Source organism: Rhamphochromis longiceps, linkage group LG2 (assembly GCF_057381845.1).
Source record: "Rhamphochromis longiceps isolate RC_006_pf linkage group LG2, R_longiceps_female_GT1.1, whole genome shotgun sequence".
NCBI classification, from domain to species: domain Eukaryota; kingdom Metazoa; phylum Chordata; class Actinopteri; order Cichliformes; family Cichlidae; genus Rhamphochromis; species Rhamphochromis longiceps.
This window is the reverse complement of record NC_140558.1, coordinates 11,742,361-11,753,626: the sequence shown is the minus strand read 5'-3', so window position 1 is coordinate 11,753,626 and position 11,266 is coordinate 11,742,361. Positions and strand designations below refer to the sequence as shown.

Sequence of the window (11,266 nt, the reverse complement as noted above, 5' to 3'; positions counted from 1 at the left end):
AAGGAATCATGGCGGTCCTTCACAAACGATTTATGACCTCATTGACGGCTGTTGACACGCAACCCACGCCCTCTTCAATTAGGAGCCACTCAGCTGGAAAAAGATGGGGAGAGAGAAAGAGATAGAGCGAAGGTAAAAGGACGAGGACGGGAGGATCGTAGCTGGGGGTGCGGGTGGGGGGGTGGGGGGGTCGTCAGCAGTCCCCACTTCCCTCACCATATGTTTTCACTTAGTCAGTCATGTCGACGCTTCTGGAACAATCATCCAGCAGCGGGCACGCTCGCCTTGACACTTTGCATCCGCCATCAGCGCTGTCGCATAAACAAGATTTAATTTCCTCTTTTATCTGTTCAAATTGGCGCAGAGCAAAGCAATGTCACTGCATTGTTTCTTTTTTTTTTTCCCCCGTGACCCCACTGGGAGAGAAAGCTACACAGCTGAAAAAACACTCACAGATGCAGTTTATCTTCTGTAGGAAGGCTAATGGAGCCGAAGCACATAAACAAATCCAGTTTACTGAAAGCACACAAGCAGACTGATTACAGGTACAATGAGAGCAATTTGGGGTTACACTCAAAAATATGAACTCATTCAGATGCTTGAAGCAAACACAAACGGCGTCTCACAGCAGCTGCAGATGTTTGTGTGGAATATACTAGGCACAGGTACACGCACACACAGGTCTTTATCGCCAAGTTCCACATTTATTTACACTTTCACACACTGATACTATCGCACAGAATGACAGCTGTCCATCCCAGCTTATGTGTGTCTCTTTCTTCCTCTCCCGCTCCTCTCCGTCTCACTATAACACAGGGGAGGGAAACCATCATCAGTCCATAAACAACATCAGCTGTTCTTACCGGCCTCGCAGCGCCGCCCTGATGAGCCTTCCGCTCCACTCCTCCCCTGCAGCTGCGCCCGGGGCCACGCCTCCGCCACACACCCCCACCGCCCGTTCGAGGCCGGGGAGCCGTCCGGCCGAGCCAACTCCCCCCCCCGCGAGCGAGAGAGGAAATCGGCCACTGCCATCTGCGCCCCCGGCCTATGGATCACCTTGAACTGAAAGGGCTGCAACGCCAGATACCACCGGGTGATCCGGGCGTTGGCATCCTTCATGCGGTGGAGCCACTGCAGCGGGGCGTGGTCCGAACAGAGGGTGAATGAGCGTCCCAGGAGGTAATAGCGCAGGGAGCCGACCGCCCACCGGATGGCCAGGCACTCCTTCTCCACGGTGCTGTACCGGCGCTCGCGCTCTGCTAGCTTCCGGCTGATGTATAGGACAGGGCGGTCGGCCCCCCTTACCTGCTGGGACAAAACGGCTCCCAGCCCTCTGTCCGAGGCGTCAGTCTGCAGAACAAAAGGGAGGGAAAAGTTAGGAGTGTGAAGCAGCGGCTCCCCACAGAGAGCCTTTTTCACCCGCACAAACGCCGCCTGGCACGGCCCCGTCCACTGGACCAGATCCGGGGCACCCTTTCGAGTGAGATCGGTCAGGGGGCTGGTTAGCTGCGCAAACCCCGGCACAAAGCGACGATAGTAACCCGCCAACCCCAAGAACCGTCTCACCTCCTTTTTCGTCCTGGGGCGCGGGCAGGATGCGATAGCCGCCGTCTTCTCCACCTGTGGACGCACCTGCCCGCCCCCCAGGTGGTACCCCAGATACTGCACCTCCCTCCGTCCAACCGCGCACTTCTTCGGATTGGCCGTGAGCCCCGCCCCCCTCAGGGACTCCAGGACCGCGGCCACCCGCAGCACATGCTCCGCCCAGGTGTCGCTGTGGATGATCACGTCATCCAGGTAGGCGGCAGCATACGCTGCGTGCGGACGCAGTACCCGGTCCATGAGACGCTGGAAAGTGGCTGGGGCCCCGAACAGGCCAAACGGAAGTGTCACGAACTGGTACAAACCGTACGGAGTGGAGAAGGCCGTTTTCTCCCTGGCCTCGGCAGACAAGGGAATCTGCCAATAGCCCTTGGTTAAGTCCAGTGTCGTGAAAAAGCGGGCCGTGCCTAACCGGTCCAGGAGCTCGTCGACCCGAGGCATGGGGTAGGCATCAAAGCGTGACACTTCGTTCACCCTGCGATAGTCGACACAGAACCGTATAGACCCATCCTTCTTCGCCACCAGAACGATGGGGCTACACCAGGCGCTGTGCGACTCTTCTATTACTCCCATCCTCAGCATTTCCGCCAATTCCCTCTGCACGATTTTTCGCTTGTGCTCCGGGAGCCTGTAGGGCCGTGAACGCACCGTCACGCCAGGCTGCGTCACGAAATGGTGCTCGATGAGGGACGTCCGGCCGGGCAGGGGGGAGAACACGTCCGCAAAACGCTGTTGCAACGCGACAACATCCGCTCTCTGGGCCTGTGTGAGATGGTCATCACAAGGGAGGGAGGCGGGAATGATAGAATTTGGCACCTCAGGCCCCAACTCATCTCTCTCCTTCACCAAGCTCACCAGAGAAGCGGTTTCAACCTCTCGCCACAGTTTGAGGAGATTGAGGCGATAAATCTGCGTGGCTCCTCCCCTGTCCGACCGAGCGACCTCATAGTCCACGTCCCCGACTCGCCGTGTGACCACAAAGGGTCCTTGCCACTTGGCGAGCAACTTCGAGCTGGAAGTAGGGAGTAACACAAGCACTTTATCTCCCGGTGAAAATTGCCTGAGCCTAGCCCCTCTGTCATACAGGCGTTGCTGACGCTGCTGAGCCTGGAGCAAATTCTCCCGTGACAACCTCCCCAAAGTGTGGAGTTTTGCTCTCAGGTCCAACACGTACTGAATCTCATTTTTGGCGGGGCTCGGACCGTCCTCCCAGCTTTCTTTAATCAGGTCGAGCACCCCACGTGGCCTCCTGCCGAACAGCAGTTCAAAGGGAGAAAATCCCGTGGAGGCCTGGGGCACCTCCCGCACTGCGAATAACAGAGGGTCTAGCCAGTGATCCCAATTGCGTTCATCCTCGTTAATGAACTTCCGAATCATGGACTTTAAAGTCTTATTCAGCCGCTCCACCAGCCCGTCAGTCTGAGGGTGGTAGACGCTGGTCCGAATAGATTTAATGCCCAGTAATTCGTACAGTTCCCGCAGTGTACGAGACATAAACGACGTGCCCTGGTCAGTCAGTATCTCTTTCGGGATTCCGACTCGGGAGATGACCTGAAACAGTGCCTGCGCCACACTCTTTGCAGAGATGGTGCGCAGCGGAACTGCTTCCGGGTACCGCGTTGCGTAATCCACCAAGACTAACACAAAGCGGTAGCCGCGTGCACTCCGGTGAAACGGCCCGATGAGGTCCATGCCGATGCGCTCAAACGGGACCTCAATGAGGGGGAGAGGGCGCAGCGGCGCCTTCGGTATGGCCGGCTGGTTAACAAGTTGGCAGTCCGGGCAGGACGCGCACCAGCGGCGCACATCCGCTCGGATGCCCGGCCAATAAAATCGGGCCGTTATTCGCTCCAGAGTTTTCTCATAGCCCATATGCCCTGCCATGGGGTTATAGTGGGCCGCCTGGAAAAGCGTTTCCCGGCGGCCCTGCGGCACCAACAACTGGGTGTGTGTTTCCTCTGTCTGAGTGTCACGACTCACTCGATATAATCGGTCGTTTAATAAGACGAAACGTGGGTAGGTCTGCGCGGCCTCAGGGCGCACCACGTGACCATCAATAGCCATCACTTGGTCAAAGGCTGAGCGTAGGGTGCCGTCACGAGACTGCTCCAGTGGGAAATCACCCATGGGGGACACTTCCGGGGCCGGCGGGACGTCCCGTGAGGGACCCGCCGGCTCCTCCCCCCCGGAGTCAGTGTCGGACGACCCCGCGTCACCGCTGAACGCCGCGCACACGCTACACCCCGCTTCCGGTCGTGATCGCACCCCCGCGTACTGTCCCAGTAGCTGACGAAATCCCGGCCAATTGGTACCCAGAATCAGGGGGTGCGACAGGCGCGGGCTAACCGCCGCCGTTACTCTATGCGTTTTGCCCTTATACTTTAATAACAGCGGCACTATGGGATACCTGTGAAACCATGCACACACCTCACCTCCACCCATTCTGCCTCCAGCAATGCCCCGGGGCGAACCAAGCTTTGGTGTACGAGGGTCTGCGTGCAGCCCGTGTCCACCAACGCCTGGCGTATACCCCCTCGAGTCCTTACCGGAATACTGTATGTCCCTCCTGGACCGGGGAAGGGTGCTGGGGCGCCAGCAACACGAAACACCTGCCCCACTTCCATAAGCGGACAATCCCTCCTCAGGTGCCCCGGCTGCCCGCACTTCCAACACTCCGGCCCCGGCGTCTGTGCTGCTCTCCGTGGCTCGGGGGCGGCTCCACTTGGCTCGGCTGCCCTGGACGGCACCAACGCCGCGAAAGGGTTAGTGGGGCTCAGCGCCGGCAGCCGCTCTGCCTGCCCTGGTGCCGGCACACGGCGCCTCGGGGCCGGCACCGGGGCCTGTTTGTTCGGCCTCCGTCCGGCGTCCCCGGGTTCCCCTGCTCCAGCGGCAAGGTGGTCCTCCGCCAGCGTCACCGCTACCTCCAAGCTTGCGGGCCGGTGGCACCGGACCCATCTCGCCGTCTCCGCTGGCAATCCCTCCGTGAACTGCTCCAGCACCACCTTGTCCACCAGCTTCGTCTCCCCCTCCGATGTTCCTGGTTGCAGCCAGCGTACCGCCGCGTCGCGCAGCTGCCGGGCCCAGGCGAATGGTCGGTCCGTTGTAGCCAGCCGACAGGCCCGGAACCGCCGGCGGTGGTCTTCGGCGGTGAGCCCTAGCCTGTCCACCACCGCCCGGCTCACGTCCGCGAAGCTGCTCCTCGACGCCGGAGGCAGACTCAGGGCCGCTGTTTGTGCCTCCCCGGACAGCAGGGGGAGCAGCTGCGGAGCCCACTCCTCCCGCGGCCATTGGCAAGCCTCCGCCGTGGCACGGAAGGTCTCCAAAAAAACCTGTGGGTCGTCCCCGTCCCCCATCCGGGGCACCGCCACCGACAGTGGCGAGGGCTTCGGCGTGGCAGCGGCCCCGACCAGCCGCTCCAGAACTTGCGTCTGCCGGTCCGTCTGCTCCCGCAGCGCGGCCAGCAGGGCACGCTGGTCGGCCGCCTGATCCCGGCTCATCGTCGCCATCTCCGCCAGCATCTGCGCCAAGAATTGCAGAGGCTGGGCGGGTGGCGCGGCCTGTGGGTCGGACATTTCCCCACCGGCACTTTCCTGGGTTTCGGCACCACTTGTGGAATATACTAGGCACAGGTACACGCACACACAGGTCTTTATCGCCAAGTTCCACATTTATTTACACTTTCACACACTGATACTATCGCACAGAATGACAGCTGTCCATCCCAGCTTATGTGTGTCTCTTTCTTCCTCTCCCGCTCCTCTCCGTCTCACTATAACACAGGGGAGGGAAACCATCATCAGTCCATAAACAACATCAGCTGTTCTTACCGGCCTCGCAGCGCCGCCCTGATGAGCCTTCCGCTCCACTCCTCCCCTGCAGCTGCGCCCGGGGCCACGCCTCCGCCACAGTTTGCATCCTTCGTCGAGCGCAAAGTGCGGTTATTTTCAGCTGATTGAAGCAATTCAATAATCACACAAAAATACACATACACGATATACATATATGTAATGTACTGTGCAAAAGTCTTGTTTTGCAAGAAAAATGGGTACAGTGATTTTATAAAATACAGATGAAAATACAGTCTTATGTACTTTATTTTCATGTATATTTGCACGTTTCAATTAATAACAATTCTAATGAGCTTGGTAGCTTCCTGTCTGTGAAATGCACTATACACAGGTACACACCCACACAGGTCTTTATCACCAGGTTCCACATTTATTTACAATTTTCTCCGGTTATGACTGAACACAGTCTGACAGCTGTCGGTCCCAGCTGATTTCCCTCCCTCTCCGCTCCTCTCCGTCTCACTATAAAAAGGGAAGGAAACCATTATCAGTCCAAATCGCCATCAGCTGTTCTCACCGGCATCTCCAGCACCGCCCCGTTGAGCCCACTGCACCACTCCTCCCCTGCAGACGCGCCCGGGACCACACCTCCGCCACACTGTCATTTCTTTAAGTATCTTCAGAAATAGTTCTCCAGGCTTCTTGAAGGACATTCAAAGTTTGTCTTTGGATGAAGGAGCCTACACAGTGTTTTACAGATGCTGCAGACACTCCCTGTTGGACCTCTCACCTGACCACCTCCACACAAATTTCAAATTTGGATTCATCATTCATGAGACACATTACCACATATTTTCAGTGCAGTTTTTTTCTCTTTTCTCTGTTTTCTGCCCTTAAGAATGGCTTCTTGGCTTCAGTGAAAAGTAGATGGAGCTCGCTTATTTTGGAGCAGCTCTGAGTAGAGCCACTACTACACATCAAAAGGAGTCAGGTGAGGTGGTTTGGGCATTTGACAGGGATGCCCCCTGGGTAACTCCTGAATAATGTGTTCAGGGTATGTCCTCCAGGGAGGAGGCTCCAAGACAAACCCAGGACATGCTGGAGAGATTACATCTCTTAGCTGGCTTGGAAATGTCTTAGTGCCCCCTGAGGAGAGATGGACAGGAGGAGGTGGCTGGGGAGAGAGAGGTCATTTCTATTTAACCAGTTGCCCCCATGACACTAAGATGCAGGAAATGGATGGATGTTTTATTTGTGATTTTTAATATTATAGGCATATGTGTCAAGATTTTCAGTTAGGTTCAATTTAAAGGTACCTTTTGTAATCATCATCTCCAAAACGTAACTAAAAGTTTCACCAATAGGGGGCAGCATTTTCCCAAAATATTTTAGTTTCGGAAAACAGAAAGCGATCACCTGGTTGTAATAACAGGGGACATTACCTGTCATTCTGCGTTAATATTGGTCATTCCTCTGCTTTTTCATCTGTATTTTATTCCTTACATAAATAAAATAAAGATAAATACTTGTGCTTGCCTATGATAAATAGAGGATGATAAAATTTCCGTGCCTCTGTGGGCTAGTTTTCTCTGGTTTTAATATACATTGAAATTACAGGCCACTCTTCTTCTGGGGCTACAAAAAGATACACATACACTTAACAAGTTCAGTTTCATGTACAAAATATTATCTTTCTACCTAAATGTATGCAGCCTGCTATGTACTATACAGATCAGCTGCACTCTCTGCTTGGGGCCTTTTGCAACTTCATTTAATGCACACTTTGTCTTCTGGATGTAATGATAGATGATAAAGGCACAGAAGGTGAAATTTATATTCATGTCCCACAGGAAAAAGAACAAAAACATACGCATCCATGCTTCTTTACTCAAGGTACACCTGCTCATGCATACTGCTGCGAACTCAGAGTAGTGTTTTATTTAGAGCTGCTATGGCAGAGGGGACACAATTCTTCTTCATCCATTCTAAAGGCCTGTACCTGCAGTCAGCTGGAAGTTATTCTGGGTGGTCAGGTGTAAAGAGGAAAGTGTCTGATACTGTTGAACTTATTTATTTTGAGTACCGTCAGTCAGAAAAAGCAGGAAAAGAGTACAACAGAGGGGTGTCATGTTATAATAGAAGAGTAATAGAGAGTGGGAAAGCACTTTACAGTTTTTCTGAATTGCTGAAACAAACTTCCTAAAATCTAATCTCTTTGTCTCAAAACACTAAACACAAAGTGTAAAATTCAAGCTACACTCACATAACCAAACATTTGACCCAAAACTATTTTAACTTTACTCAAAATCAACCACTATGTCAAAAGCCACAAAAAAACAGCCAATGTGCAAACACAACTTTTACACACTACAGAAATAAATACAAAACACTGTGGGATAGCTGGAAAATAAAAATTTTATATATACATTAAAAAATTGCATATTTTTACAGGAATTTTTTTTTTCCTTTCTCTCACCCTCTCTCGCACTTTTTTTCCGCTTCACTCTGCACGCGAGCCTTATGCTTTACACTGGGATGAGGGGGGAGGGGCGGTAGTTACACTCGCAGTAGCACAGGAACAGAGCCAGAGGGAGAGACAGAGAAAGAGCAGGGACAACAACATCACATTAGAAAGGTATAGTAATCATCCAACTATTTTCAGTTGTGGATGTTAAAGGATTCAGAAAGTTTATTCATGCAGGTCCATATGACAGAGAATCTTCTTTTTGTTTTCATATTTCAATTTCAATTTAATTGTGTTGTGGTTTGCAGTGTTTTGTGTTGTTTCACTTTAAATTTGTCTAAAAGGAAAAAACTGAAAATTTAAATAGTTAAAAGTTGAAATGTGAATAGTTGGTTTTTGTGTTATATGATTTATTTATTACATTTTATGTGGAGTGAATAAATAAAAGTATATTTACGGTGGCCCCTAGAGACAAAGCACGTACAAACTCCAAAACAGTACAAACTTCAAAACACGTACAAAAGACAACAGAAGTGCTCCAGCATGCTAGGGCGCAGTGTTGAGCTTTGTTACCTAGAGGCTACACAAGTCAGGAATTACCAACGACCGGATTTGGTGTGTGGTAGTAACAGGTAAATGAACATATTTTTTTTATTACTTTAATATATATGAGTGCTTGTGTATAAATACACAAACAATACACACATGCTTTCAATTGTGTAATTTAAGTGATCTAGGTAGCTCTGTTTTGGAAGTTCAGTTCATGCTAGAAATGTGTTTTGGAGTTTGTGCATGCTTTGTCTCTAGGGGCCACCGCATATGTTTATATATAAACATATATAAATAAAACCACTTTTGTTTTTACATTAGTAATTCCTTTTGTGCTTAATTTTATATTATTGTTAATAATAAATTAATTAAAGCAACAAAACAACCTGAAGAGCCGGTTCGGAGCCGAAACAGCCGGCTCTTTTTAGTGAGCCGAGCCGAAAGAGCCGGTTCTCTAAAAAGAGCTGGAAATCCCATCACTAATGGTCTCCCATTAGTCTGAAGTTTGCCAGAGAGCACATGGATGATACAGCAGAGGATTGGGAGAATGTCATGTGGTCAGATGAAGCCAAAGTAGAACTTTTTGGTATAAACTCAACTCGTCGTGTTTGGAGGAAGAAGAATACTGAGTTGCATCCCAAGAACACCATACCTACTGTGAAGCATGGGGGTGGAAACATCATGCTATGGGGCTGTTTTTCTGCCAAGGGGACAGGACGACTGATCCGTGTTAAGGACAGAATGAATGGGGCCATGTATCGTGAGATTTTGAGCCAGAACCTCCTTCCATCAGTGAGAACTTTGAAGATGAAACGAGGCTGGGTCTTCCAACATGACAATGATCCAAAACACACCGCCCGGGCAACAAAGGAGTGGCTCCGTAAGAAGCATTTGAAAGTCCTGGAGTGGCCTAGCCAGTCTCCAGACCTCAACCCCATAGAAAATCTGTGGCGGGAGTTGAAAGTCCGTGTTGCTCAGCGACAGCCCCAAAACATCACTGCTCTCGAGAAGATCTGCATGGAGGAATGGGCCAAAATACCAGCTACTGTGTGTGCAAACCTGGTAAAGACCTATAGTAAACGTTTGACCTCTGTTATTGCCAACAAAGGTTATGTTACAAAGTATTGAGTTGTATTTTTGTTATTGACCAAATACTTATTTTCCACCCTGATTTACGAATAAATTCTTTACAAATCCTACCATGTGGATTCATGGATTTTTTTTTCACATTCTGTCTCTCACAGTTGAAGTGTACCTCTGGTGCAAATTACTGACCTCTGTCATCATTTTACAGTTTTTTCTGATTGCTTAAGCACATTATTTGTAACTATTGGCTAATTTTGCAAAACTCTTCACACAAATAAGAAAACCTGTCACCCAATCATCAAAACATTGTAGTTCTCTTGCAAAAGCAAACACAGCTAGATTAACTCATCACACCTTCATAAAAATGGTGTTTCCGTATCAAACAGTACACACAAGCCATCATCTACTAAGCACACAATGCGCCAACTGCACACTGATGGTATGAATACAAAACACATCTGGCTTTTGCTTTCTCTGTGCACAAGGTAGGCTATGTCAGTTTGAGCTCATACTTCTGTCATAGATCCATAAGCATAGAGGGATCCAAACTTCAAGTACTGCTGTTTATTCACACACATCAAAACAAACACAAGTGTTTATTTCCAAGTATAGGATTATTTGCAATCGCCATAATGACTATATGGGTTTCTTGGTCTGCAGTGAACATGCTTCCTCTCCCCCCTCCTCGTCTTCCTCTTGCTCCTCCTTGTCCTTGTCGTCCTCTTCATCCTACTTCTTCACCTCCACGTCCTCTTCCTCGGCCTCCTCTACTTCTCACTCTTTCTGCTCCCTCCATTGTACTCCGCACACACAGCTTACCTGTATTATAGTGCTTAGGCTGATTGCAAAGTGAACTAATTATCTAAAAAAGTTTTCACATGTGAAAGTGTGCCAGACAGTTGGCAAATTAGTGTTAATGATAGCCATACATGTGTATACTTTTGCTAGGAGTGTGTTGGAAATTTGGTAATTGAGTGTTGTGCAGTGAATTGTGCCTACAGTTTTGCAAAGTGTGTATTACAAAATTGCAAACTGAGTGCAAAGCAGTTTTTGTGCTTTTAGTTTTGCAAACTCAGTGAGTGGTTTTGCTATAAGTCTGAATAGTTTTAGAAATTGTGCTACAGGAATCACAGTTAGGGTTTAAGCATTCAGAAAAAACTGTAAGTGGGGGAACTTGTACAATCGGTGGCTGACTAAATACTTTTTTGCCCCACTGTATCCACAAAAGTGTCTCCTGAGCGCATGCGTGTTCTTCCACCCTCATGTGGCCATCCTTCAATTCTAAATAAAATACCATTTAGTTACAAGTATATTTGTATACATAGCACATGTTTACATCATACTATTTCATTTACAGAACTAAAATTAGTTTGTTGTGTACAGAGAATCTTTGAGCTTGACTCAATGGTTAGGCCTCATAAATACATCTCCGTGGATGAAGCTGTATTCAGTCTAGCAAAAAGCAGAAGAAGAGGTTGCAACGCATTTCTTTCAATTCTGAGTGGTAGTGTGTTAATGATGAAAACAGTGTGTTAGTTGTGTTTAACTTCAATGGCCTGTGTGCACCATTCTGGGTACAAGTGCACCACACTGCTAAATGTGTTTTGTGTTTGAGAATGTGTTTAGAGTTTTGGTAAATGGGAGATTCAGATTTGTGAATGGTGTCCTAACCAGATGAATAGTGTTTAAGATTTTGGCAACTGTGGGATTGATTTGATGAAAGAGTTTTCGTAGTTGACAGTTTGTTTTTACAATGGGATTTATTGTTTTAGCAATT

The 11,266-nt window shown here is 49.5% G+C and overlaps 1 protein-coding gene across 1 annotated transcript; it reads right to left on the bottom strand.

Moving 5' to 3' along the window:
* Positions 1-654: 654 nt before the first annotated feature.
* On the bottom strand, positions 655-5,497 carry LOC146677024 (uncharacterized). Its single transcript, XM_085417778.1, has 2 exons — positions 4,149-5,497; positions 655-805 (listed from the first exon to the last, which is right to left on the bottom strand). Exons 1-2 carry the CDS (start codon positions 5,268-5,270, stop codon positions 803-805), a joined length of 1,125 nt encoding a protein of 374 aa, XP_085273904.1. The 5' UTR covers positions 5,271-5,497; the 3' UTR covers positions 655-802.
* Positions 5,498-11,266: the final 5,769 nt, after the last annotated feature.

Bases quoted from the DNA above. Each gene is read 5' to 3' on its own strand.
- LOC146677024 (XM_085417778.1), bottom strand. From the start codon at position 5,270: ATGTGGAACTTGGCGATAAAGACCTGTGTGTGCGTGTACCTGTGCCTA.